This window comes from Jaculus jaculus, chromosome 1, assembly GCF_020740685.1.
Source record: "Jaculus jaculus isolate mJacJac1 chromosome 1, mJacJac1.mat.Y.cur, whole genome shotgun sequence".
Lineage (NCBI taxonomy): Eukaryota > Metazoa > Chordata > Mammalia > Rodentia > Dipodidae > Jaculus > Jaculus jaculus.
The window spans coordinates 233,388,127-233,415,486 of NC_059102.1; the positions used below are offsets into that span (position 1 = coordinate 233,388,127).

At 52.2% G+C, this 27,360-nt stretch overlaps 1 protein-coding gene across 1 annotated transcript in view; it reads right to left on the reverse strand.

Annotated features, from left to right (window-relative positions):
- The window catches only part of Znf423 (zinc finger protein 423), a 317,240-nt gene that overhangs the window by 21,927 nt on the left and 267,953 nt on the right, over nucleotides 1-27,360 (reverse strand). The window contains exons 6-7 of the mRNA XM_004664840.2: nucleotides 4,626-4,757; nucleotides 3,075-3,190 (exon numbers count right to left, since the gene is read on the reverse strand). Of these exons, the coding sequence (XP_004664897.1) occupies nucleotides 3,075-3,190; nucleotides 4,626-4,757 (248 nt within the window). The remainder of the gene's footprint in view (nucleotides 1-3,074; nucleotides 3,191-4,625; nucleotides 4,758-27,360) is intronic.

Below are 27,360 nucleotides of genomic sequence, written 5' to 3' on the forward strand. Positions count from 1 at the left end.
TCTTGCATTTCAGGATCCTACTTAAAGATCAACTGGGTGACCAAGAAGCCACCAACTTCTCGGAACCATTTTTTGTCGGTTTAGGGGATGGAACCCAAGGCCTTGTGCATGCTAGACAAGGACTCCACCCCTAAGTTATATTAACCAGCCCCTTAACATTTTTTTAATCTTGACAGTTTCACTAAATAGCTCAGACTGGCTTTGAACTTGTGATTCTCCTGCCTAAGTCTCCTGAGCAGCTGGGATTCAGGCTTTGAGAACTATTTCTGGACAAGATTTGTCCACCACCTTAGAAAGGAAGAGCAAAATGGATGCTGTGCACCATGGCTTCCTGACATCTGTGCATGCAGGAGGCTAAGCTAGTTCCCATGATGCCATCCAAGAGTCAGGAATGGGGAGGAACCTTAAGATTGACCAAGAAAAGACTAACTGTGCCCCCTTGTAGCATCTGGGACAGTGGAGAGCAGCAGCCAGAGCTGAGCAGGCCCGTGGTGCAAATAAACCATAGTTTATGTTCACTGATGGGCTTTCTTCTCCTCTGCCCTTCCTCATGTGAGCGTGCAGTGTACATAGGTGTACATGCATGTATGTTCATGTGTGTGTGTGCATGTGCGGAGGTCAACCATAGTTACGTGCACTGATGGGCTTTCTTCTCCTCTGCCCTTCCTCATGCGAGTGCGTGGCGTACATGCATGTATATACATGTATGTCCATGTGTGTGCACATGTGTGGAGGTCAACCATAGTTACGTGCACTGACGGGCTTCCTTCTCCTCTGCCTTCCTCATGCGAGTGCGTGGGGTACATGCATGTATATACATGTATGTCCATGTGTGTGCGCATGTGCAGAGGACAACCATAGTTACGTGCACTGATGGGCTTTCTTCTCCTCTGCCCTTCCTCATGCGAGTGCGTGGCGTACATGCATGTATATACATGTATGTCCATGTGTGTGCGCATGTGCGGAGGTCAACCATAGTTACGTGCACTGATGGGCTTTCTTATCCCCTGCCCTCCCTCGTGTGGATACGCAGCGTACATGCCTGTATATACATGTATGTCCATGTGTGTGTGCATGTGCAGAGGACAACCATAGTTACGTGCACTGACGGGCTTTCTTCTCCCCTGCCCTTCCTCATGCGAGTGCGTGGCGTACATGCATGTATATACATGTATGTCCATGTGTGTGCGCATGTGCGGAGGTCAACCATAGTCACGTGCACTGACGGGCTTTCTTCTCCCCTGCCCTTCCTCATGCGAGTGCGTGGGGTACATGCATGTATATACATGTATGTCCATGTGTGTGTGCACATGTGCGGAGGTCAACCATAGTTACGTGCAGTGACGGGCTTTCTTCTCCCCTGCCCTTCCTCATGCGAGTGCGTGGCGTACATGCATGTATATACATGTATGTCCATGTGTGTGTGCATGTGCAGAGGACAACCATAGTTACGTGCACTGACGGGCTTTCTTCTCCCCTGCCCTTCCTCATGTGAGTGCGTGGGGTACATGCATGTATATACATGTATGTCCATGTGTGTGTGCATGTGCAGAGGACAACCATAGTTACGTGCACTGATGGGCTTTCTTCTCCCCTGCCCTCCCTCGTGTGGATATGCGGCATACATGCCTGTATATATATGTATGTTCATATGTGTGCGCATGTGCAGAGGACAACCAGGAATGCAGGAATGTATGGGAACTCACAGGACTTCCTAAAGGTTGCAAATGATCTGGCACTACCCAGAGTCAGAGGGCAGGGCTGAGCTCAGCCTACTCAGTCCTGGGACCAGAACTTGGACAGAGGGTGAATGACCCTCTGTGCCCACCCTGGACCTGTTTTCATCAGATGTGCAGATGGGCTGGCTGGGCTGACGCCTTCGTGGCCGTGGCCCACCTATGTGGTGGATGGTTATGATCTCATGGCCTGGGTGAGTGTGAGGCCGCCTGGTATAGGCACTGGTGGGATGTTGCTGTATAGGTAGATGCTCCCTCTGGGGGCTGGCTCTTAAGAGTTCTTCACATATGCTGTCTCCCTGTCCTTCCTGGCAGAGTGGGGTTCCTTCCTCTACCCCTAAGGAGTCAGGCACAAATGCCATGCGAGAGGAGGCCCTGCCCGTCACTCCCAGAAGCTGGGACAGCCAGTGCTCTGCTCTCCTTCCCTCCTCGCCTCCGTGCACAGCAGCCATGGAGACCTGGATGGGCATGGAGCCTCTGTGGGTCCAGGTCATCAGGTGACTATGAGAAACAATCCTCTTTGGGTCTGTCACACCAATAACAAGCAAGCCTTCCAGGCCCCGGTGGTCTTGAGGATGTTGTTACTGTAGCTTGACCTCCTGGCACCCACTGGCGGCGGCAGCTCTGTGATGGGCAGTGCCTACTGGCCTTACTCTGCATTTTCCCTGCCACCACTGTCAGCGATGGTGTACGTGTGTGGAGCCTGTCCCTGGCATATGTGATGCTACGTACAGCATGTCCATGGGTAGACCTGTTACCTCTTCCACATTAACAAGAATTTCCTATAAAAATCAGTGAGAGAGAAAACCCTGGGTCCAGACTCCAGTCTTCAGTAGTAGGAAAGAAGAGCGAGTACCCCATGGGGCATGGGGCAGGCCTTCAGGGCCAGGTAGATTCCCCCACCACTGCCACAGGTGAGGCTCTGGAAGCGCGAGGAAGCTGGCCCAAGCCCCTATGCCCACCTGAGGGCTACATCAGCCTCAGGACCTCAGGACCCGGAATAGGGCCCCTTCCTCTGAGCTGTGGTCAATTGCATACCCCTTGCTTCTGGTTTTTTACTTTTCTAGGAACCACTGAATTCAGGCTGCAAAGTCCCAGACCCCAGCCATAGGCAGCACGGACCTCCATTCCACAGAACTAAACCCACTCAAATACCATCACATGATTTGGACGGAGATCAGGAGGAAGCCAGGAAGCATGACAGGTATGAGGCTCCACTGGCTCCTGTCTGCTCTCCCCAGAATGCGCAGGCTAACAGGGGCCCAGGTCCAACAGGAACACGCAGGCCAGAAGGGCGGCCGGTGACTTCCGGGGGAGGAGGGTGGGGAGGGCGCTCACCTGCAGCTCGGTCTGGAAGAAGAACTTTTGCGGGCACTGCGAGCAGTCGTAGATCTTGTCCTCCTGCCCGTGCACGGCGAAGATGTGCTGCTGCAGCTTGTTGGCCTGGACGAAGACTGCGCACACACAGACGCTACGGTCAGAGGCAGCCCTGACCCCAGCCTCCCACCCTGGTATCTGTCCCGCGCCACTCCCAAGTACGGATCGCCTAGGCATGGGCACAGTTGGCCCTGGGGGTATTATTCCTACAAGAGGGCTTCAGGCTAGGTAAGCTAAACTCTGTCACATAGTAGCTACGCAATCTTGGGCAAGACACTAAAGCTTTCTGGACTCCTTGTTTTCATTTGAAACCTGGAGCTCACTGTAATAAATCGCTCACTGGGGGCCTGGAGGATCAAATGAGTGAATACTGGTGAGGTGCTTAAAAGATGGCCTGGCATGGGGCAAGGGCAATGAGTATGATATCTGTCAGTGGGATACCTTCACCTGTGAGCTCTCAGAATCCCTCACAGACCTGCAAGGTAGGTGCTGTTGTTACCCCAATTTACAGGGAAGAACACTGAGGCACTGGGAATATGAAATGGCTTGTCCAAGGTTCCATTGAGAGCACAGTGCAGAGCTGAGATTTGAACTAAGTCAGCGTAGCACTGTGCTTGGGACCAAGAGGTTACTCAACCACACGAAGCACCGTTCCTGTTGTGGGGTTACTGTCTGCATGCTTGCATGTGACGGTAACACATGCGTGGGGCTCCAGAGAGAAGAGGGAAGGAGGAAGGGTGTACCCCAGGGCTCCTGGGGGACTGTGAATACAACACCCAGCACAGTCCCCATCCCAGGCCTGTCATGGAATGGATCCCCTCCTGGTGGCAGGGGTCCCCGCGGTGGCGCAGCACGTGCAGGAGGCAGCCGAAAGCAGCTGTGCGTCTGGGAGGTAAGCAATGCAGAGACTGCCCCCCCTCCAGGCACCCTCCCTGGAGTGGGCTTCCCGCCGTGGCAGACGGCAGATGTCAGGGAGGCCAGGAGGGCCAGGCTCCCTGCGCACACCGGCTGCCATCTGGGCAGCAGGAGGAGGCCAGCAAAGCCCCCGAGACTAGCCTCAGGCTGGGACAGCCGTTCTCCTGGCCGGCAGCCAGCCTAAAGGCTGGGGGCATGGCCAGTAGAGATGCCTGGGGCCCCCGGCTTGGAGCCTGGTTGGAGCCTAGCTGGGGCAGAAAGGAGGGAGGCCCAGAGCTTGTGTACAGGGAGGCCACACTGGTGCTGGATGGAGCATGTGGCTCCAGGATGAGGGTCAAGCAGGGACCCAGGAAAGGGGGACCTCAACTGAGGAGCTGAGGCTGGGAACGGCAGCTGCTATGTGAAGGGTGTCAGGAGAGGTGCCACCCAAGCCACCCAAGAGGAAGGGCCAGGCCGGCTATCTAGGTCAGCTTTGCACGGGGGTGGGGGGGGTGAAGGGGGAGTGGGCGCAGAGGCTGGACTCCTGCCATGGGAGGGGGTTAGAGAGACCTCTTTCCTTCCCCGCATGCCCCTGTCATGCCCATGTGGGTACCATACCTGTGAAGCACACGGGGCACTTGAAGGTACCACCCATGCCCTCGAAGCTGTGCTCAATAAGATGGCAGAGGAGCTTGGCTGGAGAGTCGAACATCTGGTTGCACAGCTTACACTCATGGTTGATGCCTTCCTCTGCAGGGGAAATCCACGTCAGTGACACTGGCCACAGGAGTTACCATACCCCAAGAAACCAGGCATCAACCCCCAGGAAATGCTTCACCAGCACCCCCCCCCCCCAATCACTAGTACTGGAGCTGGTGTGAGTGGCCACAGACACAAGCCACGGCCAGCTCTGGATGGCGCTGACCCGAGGCTTGTAGCGCCTAGGGATTGGTCCCAACTTTGGCCATGGTTCCTCGTTTTAGTTGCAGGCCAGGATCACCGACAAGATGAGTTCTGAGACCATGCCACCGTGGAAAGGGACCAAGAACGAAGGGACTCGATGGGGATCTTTAAGACCTAATCCAATACTCAATGACAGCGTACTACATGTCCAGAAGTGAGCTATGAGCTGGGCATCTTTTGGAGAACTGCTCAGGTAATGTCCTTCCCCCAATCCATGGCGGGCAGGGAGAGATACGAAATAAAAACAGTGAGCACACAACCGAGGACTGGGCAGTGATATGGGTGGAATGTGCTGGAAGAGCACCGGGCCAGGGATAGACGGGGTAGGGCTGGGGGAGTGAGGCTGAAGAACACGTGGTACACAGGGTAAGGGGTCTTGCCAGCCATGAATGGCCTCAGGCTGTACCCCAGAAGTGATGAGCAGACCCCTGAAAGATGCCACAACTAGTTAAATGCTCTCTTGTGGAAACAGATGCCTACCCCATTAGCCATAGGTTGATGGACAATGGGCATACTGCCTGTCTTGCTTCTAACCAGAACACAGCTTCATGTCCTTACCGATGAGATGCCACCATCCCAAAGCCCCACGCTTGCCCCTACAGAGTAGAGTGGGGCAAGCACCCTACCCTAGAATCAGGAGGAGCTGCTGCTCCTCCCTCAGGCTACATGCCTTGGGCATGTGTTCGTCTTGCTCAGAGAGAGGACAGCCAGAGTCACTGACCTCAGCTGCGAAGGCGTGGAGGGTCCCACACCTGCAGCAGGGGCCACAGCAGACGTGGGACAACCCTACTTGAATATCACATTGGCCAGAGTGAGGGTCACCTTCTGTCCCATTGTGGGGGATCCTGGGCAGGTTACATATCACCTTCCTGAGCCTCAGTGTCCCCTCTCAGAAACATCCAGTAGCAGCTTTCCTCTTATAGTCCAAGTGAGAATTAATGAGTTAATCCATGGAAAGCAGCCCACAGCACACAGCAAGTGCTCAATTAGTGTTTACTGCTTGGGTATGTCAGTGTTGGCCAGAGTGTTATCTAGGACAGCCAAGGACACAGCCCTCCCTCAGCTCCCCAGGGAAGTGGGCTCACCAAAGGCGCCAGGTGCTCTGATTTGTCCTCAAAGGCAAGAATTAGGTAGCAGAGGGGCTCTGCTGGTGGCAAGCCACAGACACAGATGGGCTGAGTCTCCTGGCGAGCCCCTGGGTCCCCAGGCCCTGGCAGGGATGCTGGAGACAGCAGGCACGCTCGGCCCGGCCATCCCCCATGCTCCAGGCATCCCATGGCGATGGCACACATACACGCATGCAGGTGGGCCCCTGCCCCACATAGCCCAGCGGCTGGAATCTGCCGGGTGTTTGTCACTGCCCCTAGAGCCCCGGCAACTAGGCCAGGTGCACTGCGCGGAGATGCAAGCAGATCTTCCCTTTCTACCAGTGGAAAAGGAATTCATTGACTAGTTTAGGGACCCAGGGTGGGCTCAGCACGCTTGACACACGGGCCCCACGCACTCTCTACTTCCCTTGGGTGACTCGTTGTAATTAGAGATGGCCTCCAGTGTGGGGTACTGCCTCCAAAGACCCGTAACATGCCCTGAACCCCACCAACAAGCTTCTCAGGACCTGGATCAAGGGATGTAGGAAATGCTGAACAAGTGAATTAGAACCACCTCTCTCTGGCCTCCTCCTGACAATGTGGATGGCTCCCGGTCACGACTAAGGTAGGCAGGATGTGGAAGAGAGAGCTGTGCAGACATTTCCATGGGAGTTTACAACATATTGGAATCTCAGAAATAATACTGTTTGTTAAAAAAAAAAATAGGAAGAAGAAATGGGTTCAAAGAATGAGGCCACTTGCTAAGATGGGGATATGGCTCTGCACGGAATACAAAGCCGTAAGCACATTTATGTGTTCCCTACCCCCCACCACAGCTCTGGACTCCAGTACCTGCTCACTTATGAGACTGTCTGGTCCTGTCACTTAGGCTATGGGCAAGGATGCTGTCTTGCTCTCCTTCAGCCTCCAAAGCACAACTTTCCTGTAAGGGGCTCAAGAATGGGGGAAAAGGTGTCCAGCCTGGCCTCTGCCCTTGCCTGGAAGTGGTCTTTTTTTTTTTTCCTTTTTTCCTTTTTTCTTTTTAATTTTTATTATTGTTTATTTATTTGAGAGGGAGAAAGAGGCAGAGAGAGAGAGAGAGAGAGAGAGAGAGAGAGAGAGAGGGAAAGAATGGGCACACCAGGGCCTCTAGCCACTGCAAACGAACTCCAGATGTACGTGCTCCATCAGCATCTGGCTTACGTGGGTCCTGGAGAATCGAACCTGGATCCTTTGATAAATGCCTTAAGTGCTACACCATCTCTCCAGCCCTGGAAGTGGTCTTGAGGGAGAAGTGTCTGGCCTAGTCTCAGCACCTTCCCTGAGGCCAGGACAGGAAAGGAGGGCTGCAGGCCTTCTCACTGCTTGACTATGAATGGAGCCGAGTCTGTTTGATAATACAAATACAGAGAGGACAAAGAAGGCTCCTGCAACTTATAAATCAGAGAGATCATGTCTGACAGTCACTTTCCGATCCACGAGCGCTGAGCAATTCATCAGGCTCTCCCCTCTGATTCACAGAGGCAGCTCCGCCCCGCGCCTGCATTCATAAATATGTGCACAGTCAGGCAGCCCTGAGCAGCCAGCCACTTGCGGGCTTAAACGGCTGCCGCTGTCACAAATCATAGCCCAAACCTGTGTCAAACGGAGGTTCTGGGCTAATTAGATCAAAAGCCCAGCAGAGAGTCTGGGACCCTTTCCTCCCCCTCCCCAAGTGCTTAGGAGTCCGACCTGGAGAAGGCGTTGGGGGGTGGGGGACAAAACATGGGCAAAAACTCAAAGTGGGGTGGGGGACAACAAAAGGACCCACAGATCTGGAAGTGCCGCCCATTCAGCACAGTCTTTTGATTGGCTGGTCTGCCTCCAGCCAGGCCTTCTCCCACATGAGCGTGGGAGGGCAGGTTCCGCTCCCTAGTGTGTCCATCACGGACACCTCTGCCAAGGAAACTATCCTGGAAGTGGAGGGCCAGGAGGAGGAGTGAGTCTGTCCTCATTAGTGTGACAAAGCTTGCTGGGTGTGCATGTATACACGTGTGACCCACTGTGAACAAGCCCAGCAAAACCTGCCATCAATTCTTCACCACTGACAACCCCCCCGCCCCGGCCCGCAACCACCTCCTCTTGTGTCCCAAGTCAGAGACACCCTCTGAGAATCACTTTTCTGAATTATATAAGACCACACAGCGCTCACCATACCTTGGAACAGAATGGCAAAGCTGTCTGGGAACTCACAGGCTCCTCTGCCCCAGTGTGGGGGTTGGAGGACTTTCTAAGTTAAGATGCACGATCACTTCCCTCCTTTCTGTTCTTTCCTTTTTTTATTTTTATTTTTTATAGAACATGACAGGCATCCATATAAGCGAGACCCAAACACCTCAAGTGAGTTATACAGCCATACTAGCTTATACAGTGAAACGCGGATCTCCCCTCACAAGCCCAGACTCTGCTTCCTGTTTCCCATGAGTCAAACCAGCACAGGCAGTCTATTTATTTATTAGGATTTAAGAATAAATAAATAACAAATAGATAAATAGGCTGAGGCAGGAGGACTGCCATGAATTGAAGGCTACCCTGGGATATACAGCAAGACTGTCTCCAAAAAACATACATACATACATACATACATACATACATACATACACACACACACACACACATTACAATCACAAAATGCCAAGCAATCCAGCAAACATGAAAGTCCCCGAATCCCTCTTTATCTCCCCCTCCTCTGCTCAGGAATAATAAGTGTTAATTTTATACTTCATTTCTCAAAAAAAAAAAAAAAAAAAAAAAAAAGGATGTGCTTTTGCTTAAAACCAAGTCAGCTCACCGGAACCTTTCAGGCTGAAACTGTGTCACCCGAAAGAGGAGCTGAGGGCTTTGTGGAAGAGCACCGTGCCGAGATGATAGCTCCCTGTAATGTCCTCGGCACAGACTTTTGTCTCCAAAAGCATTTGATCCCTGGCAGACACATACTTATTTCCATATGTGTCTTGGGGGAAGCCAGGAGAGGAGCGAGCTGATTATCACAAGGCTGAAGGTGAGACTCGGGTGGGTCCTGCTGATGTCAAAGGCAAGCCAGTCACACACTCGGAGGCCATAATTTGCTGCCTGGGAGACAGGAGCAGCAGGGTGCGGAGGGAGTGGACAGGGCGTTGTGCGTGAGGCTCCTCTGTGCTGAGCGGGCCCGCTCCACACATACTGCCTAGCGTGGCTCTTCTAGCAGCGACCCCGCTCAGGGAATCTGTCCAGGAGTGGTACCATTAAGGCATGTCCTTCTCTATCTAGGAGGCGTCTAGTGACTGCTAGCTTGTGTCCGTACAGCACACAGCCTGTCACTCACCTCCATTCAGAAAGTGACAATAAAGGACACACGAGTAAGAGTGAGAGATGCTTGGGGTTTGAGCACCAGAGTCGCTGGGCGTACTTGGGCTACGTTACTCTAACAGCCTCTGGTAGAAAATGGAAAGAATAAGGAGAGGGCTGGAGAGATGGTTAAGCGCTTGCCTGAGAAGCCTAAGGACCCCGGTTCGAGGCTCGGTTCCCCAGGTCCCACGTTAGCCAGATGCACAAGGGGGCGCACGCGTCTGGAGTTCGTTTGCAGAGGCTGGAAGCCCTGGCGCGCCCATTCTCTCTCTCCCCCTCTATCTGTCTTTCTCTCTGTGTCTGTCGCTCTCTAATAAATAAATTAAAAAAAAAAAAAAAAAGAATAAGGAGAAAAATTTTGCAAGGCAGACAGACTGCTTCTACCGCAGCATATCTGCCCTTATTGAAACCCTTCCCAAGTGGCCTCACCCTCCTCCAAAAGGCCTCAGGGGACAACAACCTTGGCTAAACCGGGACAGTCCTCACCCCTTCCAGCATCTTACTAGCCCTTCACGTCATCCCTGGTGGGGCTCACTCCCACGGAACATTCGGAGGGCTGCCTGGCTTGATGCTGAGCCACAGAGTGCAGGGTACAACCTGGCAGCTAGCAGGAGCCACAAGTCAGCATTGTGGTACATGAAACCTACAGGACAGTATCTGGAACATGGGGCAGAGCCCTGGGAAATGCTGTCACATGTTTGTGGCCACCCCCGATCTCACAGGGCTGACAAACTTGTTCTCGTCTATGCAGCTAACCATCTGGATCTTCCCAGAACCATAGCCTTTTCCTTGGCTCCTTCAGCTGACCCGAGAGAAGGATGCTCAGCAAGGATGGTGCTCTTCTAGGGCCAGGCAGGGCGTACTATCCTCAATACTACCCAGAAGCCCTCTAAGGGCTTAGAAAACACAGAACAAAGCCACAAAACTTGAGGCTGAGGAGACAGCAAGTCATTCTGTACAGGACCTTGACTGTCCAAATCATAAAGGCAGAAGGGAAAAAGACAGACCCGTCCTCCTAATTTCCATCTTTGAGACAGGCAGGCCCCTGGCTAACACCAGGACTTTCCCCAAGTGAAGAGACAAGGCGGACCAGTGGACCCTGTCTTATAACAGCCCAGCTGCAAGTGGAAGAAATGCAAGAGACCTGGCAGGCTACCTGGGTCCCAGAGCTGTCAGACACCAACTGATAGGTTTGCACTCAGCAGGTCAAGGGAAGACTGCTGAGGTTCTGGGCCCAGGCTGAGGCGCATTCCTGAAGCCACCCATGGCGACAGAAGGAATGAAAGGGTATGCAAATGAGAAGGCAGGAGGTATGTGTAAGTGAGACCCAGGAGAGCTCCCTTCCAGACGCCATTCCAATAAATAACAGCATATAGGTGCAGAACAAGAAACAGAAATGTGGCTGATGGGAATTGGTCCTTTGTTACTTGCTAGGAACAAAGACCCCTGAGCAGAGAAGAGGGCAAGTGAATCCGTTAGCAAATGCCACAATGAAATGGATCCAGCTGGGGGGGGGGGGGGGGGAATGGGCCGAGGTGTGACATTTGGACTGGGGGTGGACAAGGGTCAAAGCAGAAAGCTGGAGGGTTCTACAGGAGAACCCTCTCTAGGAGAACAGGCAAAGCAGAAACAGCACGCGGGTGTGGGGATGCTGAACTTGGGCCTCGCGGTACACCAGCCCGCCGTCCCCCCCCCCCCCAAGGCCACGTGCGCTCTGACTGGCAGCCTCTAGGAGTATCTTGGGACTGAGGCCCCAGACCTAAGGAGAAGATGTATTTGCAAAGTGCTCCAGTGTTTGAGACTGGCACCAAAGGCTGAGAATCGCTGAGCTCGCCACCCACTGCTCTAACCCTGAGAGCATCCAGCAGTTCTCTAAAAAGGCAGAGAGGGCTGTCTAAAGTTGCTTTTTGCCCACACTTTACAGAATACGAGGGAATCATCAGCTGATGGTGGGAAAGCACTTCCTCTTATCACAGCTGGGAGAAGATGGATGTGAGGGTGTCTCTGTAGGGAGGGATACCGTGGGCCTCAGAGGAAGGCTTGCTACCCCAAGCCACCCAGGATCACCACCCACCCCCATCTGCAAGCTCTGGGCCCCTTGAGGCTCTGTGTCAGTTGATCAGTCAGGAAAGCTCAGCGGCTGCTTGAAGACCTGCCTACCACCGCCACCCCCACTTTGGGCTCACGGTTTCCTAATTAATCCTGGAGGAGGGGCTGTGCCCCTCCTCCTCCCGCAGGGCACCTTCCCAGGCCTGTCTGGCCAGGAGGGACCCCATCTCATAGTCCCCTACGTTTCAGAAGGGCTCATAAATGAGCTTTGGCAGCCTGAACTGGGGCCCCACAGGGACTGGAGCCTCTTCAAAACAGAGCCCTGACAATTAGGCAGTCTGAGTTCTGAAAGGCTTGGGATTGATGGCGTGGACAGTAAAAATATCACCTGGGGAGCTGGGTGTAGTCCTCAGAGGGTTGCCTGAGGTCAGTTGCCACGGCAACGGAGAATGAGCTCAACCTTGTAACTGACCCTTATCTTTTTTTGATCTGTGGGCCACTTGGGGCCAAGGCTTGAAATCAACTGGAAAATAATCCGGTCACATATCAGAAGGAAAACTATTTATACTTATTTACCCAGGTATCCGCTCATACCCCTCTCCGATAGGGAGGCTGAGACCACAATGCACCAATGTTGAGCACGTGTGGTCAACAAGGTGTCTATGGGACAGCGGAAGGAAGAGGGAGGCTGACTCCCAGGTACGTGAGAGGGCCCATCCCTTCTCCCCGCAGCGCCGCGCTCGACTGCTCACTGGACTGCTCTGGGCCCTTCTGCCTCCCAGTGTCGAGCCCACTGAGGAGTCAAAATCCACGGGTCCCCTGCCTGCCTGCTGTGTAGGCACACTGAGTCAGCCCAATGGCATCACTAAACGGCCGTGGTGCGTGAAGCACCCAACGACTCTGGCCTTCGCCAGAAGCTGATTCCTGGCGTAAGTCTCACGGAGGTGGCAGGGTGGTGTGCCTTCTCCCCCGCACCTAAGGCCAACGCTGGAACCAAGTGTAACAGGGGCCAGGAAGCTTTCTCGTCTCTTCTAGTCTCGCGGTCCAGGAAGGGCTGAACTGGCTGGTTGAACCCCCTTGACTCTTACTGGGGGATTCCCAGGACAAGATTAGCCATCTGGCCCATCCTATCTCTAGGACACGGCTATCCTAAGTTACAAACACTCTGCTTCCTCCTCCGAAACTCCAACCCAAAGACTTTCAGATGGTTCCATTGACCGACTTGATCTCAAGAGCCACATCAGAAGGATTCCAGTCAGGGGCTCACCCTTCAATGGGCTTGGGTCTCTCAGCTTTGTCTCCGACCTCTGTATCTACGAATGGTAAGACCTTGTGCAGATCCCATGCCCTTCTGTTCAACCGAAGTGGTTGTTTTGGGCAGATGTAGAAATTTACTGTGCATCCCCCACCCTACCACACCCCAAGGCTTTCTATTTCCTTGTGGTTTTTCTTGTTCCTCTCTCTTAAAACCCAGTGGCACCTCCTTCCACAGAGGTCAACACAGGCCTCAGAGAGGAGGGACAGCTTAGGGCCAAGTGACCTGCCTATGCCCTGGTGTCAGCCAAATGTCCCCGCAGCTGGGCAGAAGCAAGTAGCTCTCCAACTTGAAACCCTCAGGCAGAGGCAGGCACGGCCTGGGTGAGGCACTGCCAGGGAGCAATGCAGCCTGCCAGCTACTGGGGTTGCTGATGGAGACATCAACCTCTATCTTTCTTAGCTGTGTGTGACAAGTCTGCCAAAAGACACATCACAAGCCTAATCCAGAAGACAATCAAGAGACAGGAGGTGACCGTTTTGGCTACTTGATGGAAAGGGTAGAAGAACAGATGTGTGAGCCATCAAATAAACCTCGGATAGGAGAGGAAAGTGGGTCTTCACCGCTGAGGACAGAGCTACTGGAGTTCTAAGCAATTTACAACTTGTTAGGGACTGGCATAGCTCAGTGGTAGAGACCTTTGCCTAACATGTACAAGGTCTTAAGTTCAATGCCCAACACTGCAAGAAAATTTCACTAAAAATGAAGCATATGGGGATGGAGAGATGGCTCAGCGAGTAAGGTGCTTTCTGCACAAGAAGAGGACCTGTGACTGCTTCTCTGGTACACACACACACACACACACGCACACTCACAGGGTTCCAGGGCTGATAGGCAGGGACAGGAGAACCTCTGGAACTTGCTGGCTAGCTAGTCTAGCCAAAACGGTGAGCTCTAGGTTCAGTGAGGCATTGTGTTTCAAAAAACAAGGTGGAGGGCTGGGGAGACTGCTCAGTGGTTAAAGGTACTTGCTTACAAAGCCTGCTGACTTGGGCTCAGTTCTTCAGCACCCATGTAATGCCAGATGCACAATGTGGCAAATGTGCCTGGAGTTTGCAGTGGCAAGAGGCCCTGGTATGCTCATATACTCATTCTATTTCTCATAAATAAATATATTTTTTAAAGTGAGATACTACCTCAAATGCTTCCCCCCCCCCAAAAAAAAGAGCTTATTAGCTGGGATGGGGGGGTTGCAAAGGAAAGAAAGTCAAGTGAATTTAGGCAAAGAGAAAGCTTTTTACTTCCTAATAACTGCACTTAGCAAGCTTTGCATGCCATAGCTAACTCTCACACACCTGCAGCTGAGAGGACGGAGGCATTGTGTGGAGAGCTGCCTGCCTGCATGAGAGTTTGGTGTTGGCATAGAGGGAAACCTCAGAGCAAGGTGGTGCCTGCAGGGCAGCAGAGGTGTTGGTTGGTGGGACTTGGGCCATGTGGCAAGAGAAGAAGGAAGCCATGGGGCTGGAGAGATGGCTTAGGGGTTAAGGCGCTTGCCTGCAAAGCCTAAGGAGCCATGTTCCACTCTCCCCATCCCACATTAGCCAGATGCACAGGTGAGGCAAGCTCGAGGTCGCACGTGCCCACTAGGTGGCGCAAGTGTCCGGAGTTGGATTGCAGTGGCTCAGGCCCTGGCAAGATTGTCCAGTTAGCATGTACTTTGTAGCATAGAGAGGAACCTGGAAAGGCAAAACTGGGGGTGGTGTGAAAGAAAGCAGGGTGCCAATGGTTTGTTTTTTTTTTTAACAAGGTAGCTATGAAGATGTCTTTCCTGAGAGGAAAAAGACACCATGCTAGCCAGCACTGTATAGAGGTGAGATCTGCCACCGTACGTGGCCTTGTGTTGCCCACATCTTATCCCAGCGCTGCAGAGTGGACTTGGGGCTCCAGCCCCACTCCCCAGCTGCTCAGCAGGTGCCCTCTTCTCTCCTGCTGGCAGACTGCTGGTCCTGTTCCCTGACTCTCTGGTGGCAGCTCTCAGACCTATTGCTCCACGCTGCCTCATCCTGGTCACTGGAATCGGCATTGGCCTCAGACTGAGGAGGTCTCAGGGCAAGTGACAGCATAGCCAGCAGCCAACAGGAGAGCCTGCTGTGGGGCTGGAGCTCTAAGCTGGCAGAGATGGAAGATGACACACCTGCTCCGTGAATGTTGGCACCAGAGCAAGCTAAATAAGTGGCAAGGAGGGCTCAGCTCCAGAGTGGAACTCATGAAATGCAGACTGTGAGCTCTGACATCCTGAGGCCCCATCTCACCTCCACCCAATATCTTCTGGGCCAAGAATGGAAGGCAGTGACACTGGACTGTGACATCCTGATGGAAGGGTGAAGACAGAAGGGAAGTGGATGAAAGGGGATGTCCCTAAAACAATCTCAGAGCCCTCATACCTGGGGACTATGGGCCTTGTTGGCTCGCGAAGCTAGCTCTCCCAGTGAATGGAAGGAAGAGCCTCCCCACCCCAGTGCTGGAGATGTTCTTGCAGTCCTGTGATGGCTTGAAGCAAAGTGCTATTAATGTGAGTGCATTCATTCACTCCATGTCGCCTTTGAATTTCCAGTTTTAGCTTCCATTCTCACTTGACTTGGAGCCCAGCAAAAACTCTCTTCTTTGAGATTCAGGCTACAGAAGCGGAGCCGAGAAGCTACATTAGGTCAGCCTTGGGAACACACACACTTGGTATTTCCTTGACAAGCTTCAGGGCTCAGCCAGCTTAAAAGGCACACTCCCGGAACTGGCTTTGACCACCAGCAGGCATCTCCTGCTTGCTGGCTTTTCTGCAGGCCTTGACGAGACACTGTGGCTGCTTGCTCCAGAGACATGTTCTGTGGTGCTTCTACATCAGCTAGTAGCCAGGGTGTTACGGGTTCATATCGTCCTGTTGGTCCAAAGTCACAGGTTTCGGATCGCGCCCTTCTGAGAAACCTCCATCACTCTCCAGTGTTCCCTGCATTTGTCCTAGTCTTTTCTTTTTATTTATGAATTTGCAAAGAGAAGAGAGAATGGGCACATGCCAAGGCCTTGCCGCTGCAAGCAAACTCCAGATGAATGCTCACTTTGTTCATCTGGCTTTACGTGGGTACTGGGGAACCAAACCCAGGCTGCCAGACTTTGCAAGCAAGCACCTTAACTACTGAGCCATCTCTCCAGCCCGGTATTTGCCATACTCTTATCTGCCCTGGGCAAAGTGGCAGTGTCATTGTGAGGGTAGAGCTTATGCTGAAGGTCAGAGAACTTGCCACATAAGTAGCTTCCGAGCTAGGTGACTGCAGACAAGCACTAGCAAGCCACAAAGTGGAGGACTTCGCCCTTGCACGGAGAGCCCCGACTGAGACGGTCCCAGCAAGGCTTTGGAGACGGCCGTAGTACGAAAGCCACATGAGGTCAGTGGAAATCATACTTTGAGTTCCGAATTTTCCTTTCCTACCTGGATATTCTTGACAGGAAACCCTATCAAGGTGCTGGGCAGCAGCGCTCAATCACGGTGGGAAGCTACTGACAGGCTGCAGCAGGCCCCGTTGTCAAGTGAGAGGCTTTGGGAGGCAGAGGGCGCCCATCACATTTTTGATCTGTGGTCATATTCCACTCACAATGGACGTACTGGGCTGTGGCCCCACCTTGAACTGAGAAGCACATGCATCTTACTTCAGTGAACACACATTGAACCCATGCTGTTGTAGGTCCCTGGAGTTGGAGGGATGAGCAGAGGAGGGCCTTTCCTCACCTCCCCTGCGTTCTAGCAAAGTGCTGTCCTGTAGAACTCTGCAAAGATGGAAATGCCCTGCCCTGTTCCAACTGGCAGCTGTTAGCCCCATTAGGTACCAAGCCCTTGAAACCTGACCAAGGAACTGAACTTTTCTTTTTGAAACTATAACTAAGGGCTAGAGAAATGGCTCAGCGGTTAAGGCACCTGCCTGAAAAGCCTAACAACCCTAGTTCAATTCCCCAGTACTCACATAAAGCCAGATGCACAAAGTAGCACATGAGTTGGAGTTCATTTGCAGGGCTAGAGGCCCTGGCATGCCCATGCTTCTCTCTCTCTGTGTCTATCTCTCTCTGCTTGCAAATAAATGAACAAATAGAAATATTTTTAAGAAACTATAATTTGGGCTGGAGAGATGGGTTAGCTGTTAAGGTACTTTTCTGCAAAGCCAAAGAACGCAGGTTCAATTCCCCAGTGCCCACATAAAGCCAGACTCACAAGGTGGGCACATGCATCTGGAGTTTGTTTGCAGTGGCTAGAGCCCTAGCATGCCCATTCTCTCTCTCTGTCTTTTTCAAATAAACAAATAAAAATAAAAATTTTAAAAAGACAAAAAAACCTATAATTCAAATTTGAATAACCAAGGGTGGATGGTGACTGTCATATTGGAGTGTAAATCTAGACGATATCTATTTTTTTAAAACTGGAGACAGGGAGGGGATATGATAAGAGAGTGGGGTTGTGAAGGGGAAAGTGGGGGAGGAGAGGGAATTATCATGGTTTATTGTCTGTATGTATAGAAGTTGTCAATAAAAAAATTATACATGCCTGGTGTGGTGCCACACACCTTTAATTCCAGCACTTGAGAGACAGAGTTAGGAGGATCACTGTGAGTTCAAGGCCATCCTGAGACTATGTAGTGAATTCCAGGTCAGCCTAAACTAGAGCGAGACCCTACCCTTGAAATACAAAACAAAACAACAAAAAAAAAGATACATTAAAAAAATAAATAAATTTTTAAAAACCCACCTAGGCTGGAGAGATAGCTCAGCAGTTAAAGGTGCTTGCTTGCAAAGTCTGCTGGTCCAAGTTCAAATCCCCAGTACCCACATAAAGCCAGATGCACAAAGGGCCACATGTAACCGGAGTTCATTTGCAGCGGCTGGAGGCCCTGGAGCTCTCATTCCTATTCTCTCTGTCCCTCTTTTTCTCATCTTTCAAATAAGTGAAAACAATGAAAAGGAACTGTTCCAGAGAAATTGACCACTGGTGTCTGTCACGTCTGCGTTTTCTGCTGAGGGCTGGTGTGTTTGGTGTCTGATGAGGCGAAAGGACCTTTGGGGAGGGAGGGGCGCGGTGCGGCTCTCACGCCCAGCGAGCACCCGCCCTTCTTGGTGTGAAGGTTCTAGTAAGCTCAAGGGCCGATCTGTCCGTGTCGACCAGTGGAGAACTTGTGGAACTGCCTGCTACTTTCTTGCATGCTGCCTAGCTTTTTTTTTTTTTTTTTTTTTTTTTAATACAACGTTGTCACTCATTTTAAAAAATGATCTTGGTAGGGACAGAGAGTGATGCCGGCAGTAGGGAAAACCCTTGAAGCGGGGGTAATTCATGTGTCTCTGGCAGGGTCGGTGACAATGAGGGCTTTGTAGCTTGCCTGTCATGTTAATTGTATATTATTAGAGGCCATTAATCTGAGGATTATTAACAAGATGGAATCTTAGGCAGTTGCCTTGCTGTGGAAAACTAATCTGAAACCAACGATGGGTGTCAGTGGGTGTCTGCTGTGCTGAAGAGGGTGAGCTGCCTGCACACCTAGCCGTCCAGGCAGGGGACGTGGAATCTTCATTTTCTGAGGCATCGGACTGGTCGGGTCTTCTGTCTGGCAGATGGAGGGTTATGGGTGTGAGGAGGAATGCAGATCAGCTTCTTTCACTAGGTATTTCAAGCATCCGAAATGTCAAGCTGCAGTAGTTTTTAGGCCAAGAAGCTACGTTTTTGTGTGTGTACATGAGTGCAGCGTGCATGTATGTGCATATGTGTGTTCACATGTGGGTGGGTGCAAGGATGTGTACGTGGAAGTCAGAGACCAATGTCAAGTGCCTTTCTCAGTCAATCTCCACTTTATTTATTTATTTATTTATTTTTTTTTTTTGAGGTAGGGTCTTGCTTTAGCCCAGGCTGACCTGGAATTCACAATGCAGTCTCAGTCTGGCTTTGAACTCACAGCAATCCTCCTACCCGTGCCTCCCAATGTTGGAATTAAAGGCATGGCCCCCACACCCAGGTTCTAGCTAATAGATTCTAAGACCAAAAAAGCAGATCTTTGTCTGCCCTCATGTCTCTTAAGAGCAGACGCATGTGTGGCAGTCAAAAAGGTGGAGTTTGGTTGGATGTACACGGGTTCAGTGCCCACCCCCACAGCTGTGCTCATGACCCTTGGGATATAAGGCTGGGTGTAGCACCCCACACCATTCCGTATGCCAGATGCAGCTCCACAGGCAGGCGGGGTCCTTGCATGAAACACACTCTCTGCGGGTCCCCTGGGTGCGTGGCACGGTGACTGGCAGAGCTGAGTGGAACCCCAGCCAGTGTGCCATGGCCTACCTGTGTGCTCACCCACGCCCTCAGCCAACATGCCCCAGAAACGCAGCGTGCTGAGCCCAAGGCCCTACGGCCACCTGTGAGATGGTGTGAGGTCTTGGCTAGGTGGCCCAGCCTCTTTGGACATGTAAAATAATGAGCTTCCAGAGCGTCTGCCATACAGGACTGCTGTGACCACTCGTGGGTTTAACAACATATGTTGTCAATGTCATTATCATGATCACTACTAACTGCGGCAGAAACCACGCAAGGCATGGAGGGGTTATAGAGGCCAGCAAGAACCTGTCATACTGAATTTGCTAGGGGTTTGGAAGGCCAGGTCAAAAGAGATACACACAATCACCCCAACACCCTCAAACCACATCCTTCCTTCCAAGCTCTTCAGTAGGCCCAGGGGAAGAAGGTGCCTTCAGGTGACACCTATGCTTAAGTTGACCCAGCAAAGCCTGAATCAGACTCCTGGCTCTCCCCAAAGACCCCATACAGCCCCGGGATTCAGGCTTGGGACTCAGGTGCCACTCTTGAGGGCAGGTGGAAGGGTAGAGGTCCACTGGGAGGAGCCAGAGTCCTAGTGTCACTGAAGGTTGGCTCTGAGAGGAAGGCCCCGCCCCTCCCACCAGAGAGACACGTCCGCACTCAGGGAGGGGCTCAGCTAACAGCGCCCCTCGGCTCAACTCCTTCTACTGAACCTCCCACCACAGCAAAGGCTGCGGCCTCTGCCCCCAGCCCGCTCATCATGGTAGTCATTACTTAGGAACTCAGGTTCCCAAGGAGAAAAGACACCCAAAGTCAGATGCTCAGCTTTCACGCCATGCTTTAACCCTCCTGGTCATACCCATAAGAGCTTGGCCTTCGGGGCAATTTAGAACTCCAGAAGCCAAGTTCTAGGAAAGCACCTTGAATTACAGTTCCCGGATCAGAAGTCTTGCTCCAATCTCTGGGTCACCTGGGTGCAGCTCTGGCCAGGACCCCTGGGTAAGGCTGCCCTTCCCTGCCCACAGCTTAGAAGAATGGAGACCTTGTGGCCCCTTGTAGAGACTGGGCATGCACTAGCAGGACTATAATCCAGTATAAAAGTGGGATCCAAAAAAATAAATAAATAAAAATTAAAATTTTTTTAAAAAGTGAGATCCAAGTGGCCTTTCATTCTAGCGCCCAGGCCAGAACCCCCTCCCTGACTTTTCATGATTTCTGATGGCCATCAGCAAGATGTCCTTAGAACTGGGCTCAGGACTGCCCTTCCTTGTGCCCGGCCTAGGTTCCTGCTCTCTCTTGTTCCGGCAGCCAGGACAGGAACAGCAGCCGGCAAGGGTCTGCAAACAGTGACACTCAATCAGTGCTTGCTCAGGGGTTGGGGGTCTCCAGAAACAAACAGTATTTGGTACCTATTCATCACCTGCCACCCAGAGACAAAACACCTTCTTTAAATTGTGGCGACTCCCAGGAAGTAGGAATAAATACATATTCAAAACAAGACTACTGCATTGGGGAAAGGGGGTCTGAGAGGTTATCTTCATGTGTGTGCTATATGTGCCCCATTGGAAAAACTGCTGGGTCACCCAAAGGTGTCAAAGGATTGCCTCTACATGGTCTGAGCATGGCTTGCCTGTGGTGTAGCATTCTGCAAGAACAACCAATCGCTTTAGTAACAACATAAAATTAAAGTGAAAAGAGAGAATCATAAGCAATTTAATTCAAAAAAAATTGAACGCTGTGACTAATGATTGAAACAATAGCAAGGACAGTCCCTTCCTTCCCTGTAACTGGAGGCAGCTGGAACGAAGCTCTCTCAGCCCGTCTTGCCCTGGGATCAGCTAGCCTTGGTGGCACTCCTCATTTAGGCAGCTCATCCTGTGTGTGGTGCACAGTGACCTTCCCTGACCCACTCTGGGTCTCTACCTGCACGGAGCCACTCTCTCTCACCTTCGCTGAGTTCCTCCCCTTGTCAAAAGATCAGTGACCCACTTCAGAAGTCCAGGCTCTCCTATTATGATGGGACAGTGCTTCTGTGGGTTCTGGGGGCTAACTATAAGTGATGGGCAGTTGAGTGATGGCGAGTCTTTGTATAGGTTGCTGGGTACCTACCTGCATGTTCTTGGTGAACGCTAGCTCCTCTGGAAGGCTGTGAAAGTGCTTTAACAAGATGAATCGCCACACATTCTCACACTCTATGCCATGTGTGAGTGGGAGGGGAGATGCTGCAACCAAATATGCTTGATATGACTCCTGGCGACAAAGCCAGAAGCCAGGAGGAGGGGGAAGACGCAGGCCAGATTTGAGTGGACGAGGCTAGGGAGATGGGTGAGGCCTCATGGGTGAAGAACGGGCATGTGACATGCTCAGATGTTCTTAGCAGCGGCCGCCTCTGGCTGGGCCCAGGCGGGACCCGTGGGGAGGCAGAGGCTCCAATGCTTGGGGCCAGACGCAGCCGGTCCAGATCTGTGCCCTCCATGAGACCGAAGGTGACAGGCTTGGGGGCGTAGGGGAAGAAAAGCTGGGTCACAGGAACCTTGGCAGTGAGAGAGGCAAGAGGACCAGCTGGGCACAGAGGCCCCTGTGTCCCCACATTTGGAGTGAGAGGGTCCACCTTTTCAAACTCCCAAGACTTTAAGTTCATGTGCATTGTCTTCCATCTGGGCTCCAGTCCTCTTGCTGCCCATCCTTCTGGCTTCCAAAGGAAAGTGATAGAAAGACCCAATGTTTGTATGCTGAATGCTAATTTGACAGAGGAGTGGGCATGGGGGAGTGTTTATAATCAGCACTCCAACAAGCCGCAAACGACGCCAGTATTTTATAAGCTTGTTAGAAACAAATCACCCCCTCAGCTGATATTTACTTACTGATGAATCATAAAAGGCCTCAATACCCAAGGAGTGAGTCCAAAAAGAATGTCTTCCTCCTGTCCCGTCTTCAGCAACAATGCTGGGAGCCTGCCTGGCCTGGCCTCAGTTATCGCTCCCAGCCCTGTCCCCTAGACCCTCAGGGCTCCCCAGGGTGGCACAACTCTGGCACCAGCCCTGTCTTCATATGCCCACCCATCCCCCTCTTTCCAGTGGCCTAATCGGAGACTCAACCCAGTACTCCGGAGGGAGGCAGCTCCGTCCTTCTGCTGCCCCTGGAGTCCTCGGCAGGAGCCGATCCAATCCTGCTAATTTGCATAATGATGAAGCCCTCCAGTGCGGGCTGGGTCTTAAGAGGGTTGGGAAGAAATATGCCCTGTCCTTTGGAGAGGCACACAGAAGGTTCCGCAAAGCCCGGAAGGAATGGGCCTCCTAGAAGGTGGGCGGGGCACCCAGGCCCCAGCCAGCTTGCCAAGGACAGCTCAGCTCTGTCGCCTGCTGAGCCTGTGTCCAGCTGGCCCAGCTGAAGAAGGACTGCTCAGGGCTGGAAAGCAGCAGGAAGTGAAGTACAGTGTGCCAGCTCCAGACTCGGGCCAGACAGGCCCAGGTCATAGTGACCGCCACTGACTGGCTGGCTGACCTTGAGCAAGCAGTGACCTCTCTCAATCTCAGATCTGCCAGTGTAGAGGGCTACCTCCTCCACAGAAGGGCCTGAGAGAACCAGGAGAAGCAGACATACGCACTGATGAGAACAGCCTGTCAGCCACTATTTTATCAGAATTGTCTTCAGTCTTCCTCCTGGAAGCAGGAAGGGCCATGACCCACCCATCTGCTCATTCGTCCACTATTGATCTATTCATCCTTACACCCACCTACCTGCCCCGCCCCCACTCATCCATCCATCTCTCCCTTCCTTCCTCCATCACTCCCTTCCCCACCCATCCACTGGTTCATCCATTGCTCTAACAAATGGCAGATACTACGCTAGACAGTCCAGAAGACAGAGGGACGCATCAGGCACATGTCCTACCTTTAAACTTTAAACCTTTAAACTGCACCCAGTAACAAAAGGACTATAGACTCTGAGAGTCCAGAAGTGAGGATGGTGCCCGCCTCTGAGCCAACTGAAGGCAGAGGTGGGCCGGATGTGGAGTGCAGCCAAAGGCTGTCAGGCCCATTGGCTGAGCTCGATGTGTTCCGCTTCTGAGAACACACCACGCTGCCGTCCTCAGGCGCGAGGTTTTACTGACGTTCGTTCCACTTTCCAATGAAGCAGTCTTTTCTAACTGAGCAGGAGAGCAGCAAGCACACACACAAGCATGAAGTGGGCTTTATGGGCCTTTGGAGGCAGATAACGTATTTGGGGTTGGAGGTTGAGGCAACGGCAAGAGGGAAGAAATGTCCTACTGTGTGTGGCACAGAGTAGGTGCACAAGGAGAACCACCGAATGGGTCAGTGAATGAATGCATGCATGCATGCAAGAACCGCTGGCTTCCTGGGAGGGGTCTGCAGAAAGCACATTGATATACAGATGTTTGAGAGGTTCCTGGGGGAAAGGGGTCAAAGGCCCCAAGGGAAAATGCTGATACGTAGCAGTGTAGGGAGCCAGGCCTCTTAGTTTTGATGGACTCGCAGTCAGGGGTGTCAGACCCTCTCCTTCCAGTGCGCAGACGCTGAGTACAGGTGCAGCACAGCGCCCCTGACCTCGGTGCTGCCTCCCCTTGCGCTCTGTGGAAATCCAGTGAAGGCAGAGCCCTCCGGAAGAGGGTTCCCTGCTAGTGACTTGCCTGTCACGACAGCACATGCCCTAAGCTGTGCGTGATGCATCAGGCCCAGTGCACAGACACCACAGTGAGTGAAGAACCTTGGCCAAGGTCGCAGGAATTCAATTCTGAACCTCTGTGCTATCGGGCTGTGGGTGAAGGAGCCCAGAATGGATTTTTGGTGCCTACAAAATACTTTACCCCCATGATCTTCACGGCCCTGTGAATCTCCTCGGTGGAGATACCATTCTTCGCCCCATTTTAAAGCTGGGACATTAAGCTTCTAAGCATTAGGCCACAAAAGGTACAAGCGGCAGTAAGGTGGATGCCCAAGACCAGCTCTCACCCAGGGCCACTTCCCTGCTCCAGGCTACAGGGCAGGACGGTGGAGACCATGGAAGAGGAGGGGCTGGCTGGGTGAGGGCACCTCGGCATGTGCCAGCCTGTGCAACCTGGACTCTGGCCACTGCGTGCCCTTGCCATCTTGTCCACCCTGCTCGGAGCCTGTGGGCTACGTGGCCTCTTGCCATCTGTGCGCCTGTCCAGGTGGCCTACTGCTTTTCCTACTCGGCGCCGGAGCCGGAGCAAGGAGAGCACCCGGGGCAGAGTGATGGACAGACAGCCCCTGCTGAGTGGTTCTCCAAAGCTTTCCTTGGCAACCTTGCCATTCGAGTCAAAATTACTTTGCATGACTCACAGGAGTGGAGGGGTTTGCTTGCACACAGCCACAGCCTTGCATTTCAAACAGCACAACAGAGACGCCCTAGGGCGGGGACAGGACCACAGCTGACACCCACCCCCCAGCCCCTGGCTCTTCAGTATCCACTAGATGCCACCCCGGACCACTGGACACATCTATACAGTCACCGCCTTATTCTCCCTCACAGTGTGTGACATAGCCCAAAGCCCTGGTAGAAAGGCTGAGCTCTTGGCCCCCAGCCGACATGAACTTCCTGCCATTGATAATCACCATTGGGGCGACCGGGGAAATGGTTTGGTGGTTACAGCATTTGCCTGCAAAGCCTAAGGATCCGGGTTCGATTCCCCAAGACCCATGTAAGCCAGATGCACAAGGGGACACATGTGGCTGGAGTTCATATGCAGTGGCTAGACGCCCTGGCCTGCCCATTGTCTCTTGCTCTCTGATGAATAAATAAATAAATAAAATAACTACCACTGGTAGCTCAAGGGTAAGGATGGTTAAAATCAACATGGAAAACACAGGGCTGGGGTGAGAAGCAGCATGGCTGCCAGAAGTTTCCAATGATTCTACCAACAAATGCAAGATGTCATTTCCTCCTGTTTTTAGAGGACCATGCACTCTTCCCAACACTACATGCAGTAAGCCACCATGAATGTCTTCCCACTCAGCAAACAAGAGTCAACATTTATTAAGAACACATTTTCTTTCCTTCCTGGATATTTTCTATTCCATTTAACCTCCACTTTAACAATTTTTTATATTGCTACTCCCTCTGTTTCCAAAGAGCAACTCTCTCCTTAGACATGCAGTGTTCTTTGGTACACTGCATCCCAGAGACAGGAGGAAGTGGGCTCCATCACCAAAAGCCATTTGGTGACAATGTTTGAGGATCTTAAGCATTATCCTAGGTCCTATTCAAGAAGGACTTTATTGCATACTTGGAGGAGATAAGGAAGTTAAGAATGTGAGAATTTCATTACAAAGCTCGAGGTTTCAACTCAAGGATGAGATGGCTCAGTAGGTTAAGAGCACCTAAGCACAAGGACCTGAGTTTGATTCTCAGCACCCATGGGAAAAAGCAGAGTGTGGCTGCCCAGCGCTGGGGGACAGGATGATAGATAAGAGGGTCACTGGGGCTCACGGGCCAGCCAATCTGGCTGAGATATTGTGCAAACTCCAGGTTCAGTGACTCTGTCTCAAGGAAACAATGCAGAATAGTGACAGAGGAAAATACCCAACATCCTCCTCTGGATTCCACACGTCTCTCTATATACTCATGCATGCAACACACACGCACTCACGCACAACCACCCACATCAGAAATGACATCAGAAAGAGCCACTGACTCTGAGCACACATTGTTGCTCAAAAGTTGTGCCCCTGAAGCTACAGATGTCAATAGCAGGCACAGGAGAAATGCCAACTGAAGCTGGTTAGACAGGGGGTCAGAAAGATCCACTCTGTTTGAACAGTTCCTGTGCTCCCTGCCCGACCCGACTCTCTGAGACTCTGCAGCCTCACCCTAGTCTGCCTGATCCTCCAAGGCCACTGAGTTCATGATGTGACCTTGTTAGGGTAATTCACTGTTCAAAGCAAAGCAACATGGAGAAAAACCAGGATAGGTGGTCCTGGGAGGCATGCGTGCTGGTGGCCTGGTGCTGGCTGACCTTAGGAAAGCCATCTAATTTCTCTGAGCTTGTTTGTTCATTGCCAGAAAATGGTGTGTGGATGTCAGCAGTGGGGATCAGCTAACACTCCCTGCACATTGCAGAAGATCACTAGGTCTGTGGGGCTCCACGGAGATGTGACTTAGTCAGGATAGGTTAAGATGCGTTTGGATAATAAAAAGGCCCACATCTCAAGGGCAATACAGAACAAAACCTAGTTGCTCCCTGCCCTTCGTGTCCATTGCAGAGATGTCTGTGGGTGGACACGCGGCCACTGGTGGGAGATGTCTTATCTATGACATTACTAGTCACTGTACCTCAGGCAATGACAGGAAGGTCCCACCCTGGGGGCCCGATGCTTCAGCTTGGAGATGATTCAGGCCGCTGTCACTCACAGAATTAGCAACAAGGCACCATCCAACCCAGAGGCACCAAGAAGTGTGGTCTGGCCAAGCACCACAAGAGGACACGAAGGACTCTGCAGTACCAAGAACTGTGACGTTCACCAGAGGACTCTCACGCTCCCAAGGCAGAAGTCAGGAATGCAAGACTGAAAGCGAAACCTGCAACTTGCCCTGGCAAGACGTGGGCTTTGGAGGGGCTGGGCACTTGAATCCTCCATCTCTTGGGATCATCTCCAGAGTGTAAGGCGGCCCGGAAGAGCCCGTCTAGCCCCCAGGCCTCCTCCTAAAGGCAGAAGGTGAGCCCTCCCTCCAGCCCCCCACCGGCCACCAGCTCTCCAAAGAGCATACCAGGTAAATGCCATGTGCCGTCCTGGGGCTTCTCGCAAAAGTCGCTCTCACAGATAATGGCTTTAGGAGGCTATGCAGCCGCACGCCTGGCATCTGAAGCATCGTCTGAGGCCAGGTGTTGCATCTCTAATTAGGATGGGGATTTTTTTTTCACCCCACACAGAATTTACATAATTGGGAAGGAGGTTGCAAAGAGGACCACCCCATCAATTGTGCATTCTCCGTGCCCTCCTTCCACTTTCCCTTGCACACTTCAAATTTAAGGCAGAAATGAATCGATTTGAATTTTTTGAAATTAATTATCATCATTGCCACGGAAAATGTATCTGCTGCCTTCCTTGGGGAGTTGAGTGAGGAGGGGTGATCTCGTGTGGAGAGGAGCGCTGGGAGGTACCACGCTTCCCCCGCTGCTCTCTTAGGCAGCCCCTCCCTGCCGCCACCCAGCTTCCTCACCCAGCTGGTCCTTACAGCACCTTCCCGATCACTTTGTGCATCCTTTAGGATATTTTTTTTAGCTCCAAAATTAATGCTTTAAAATGTCACTTGCTG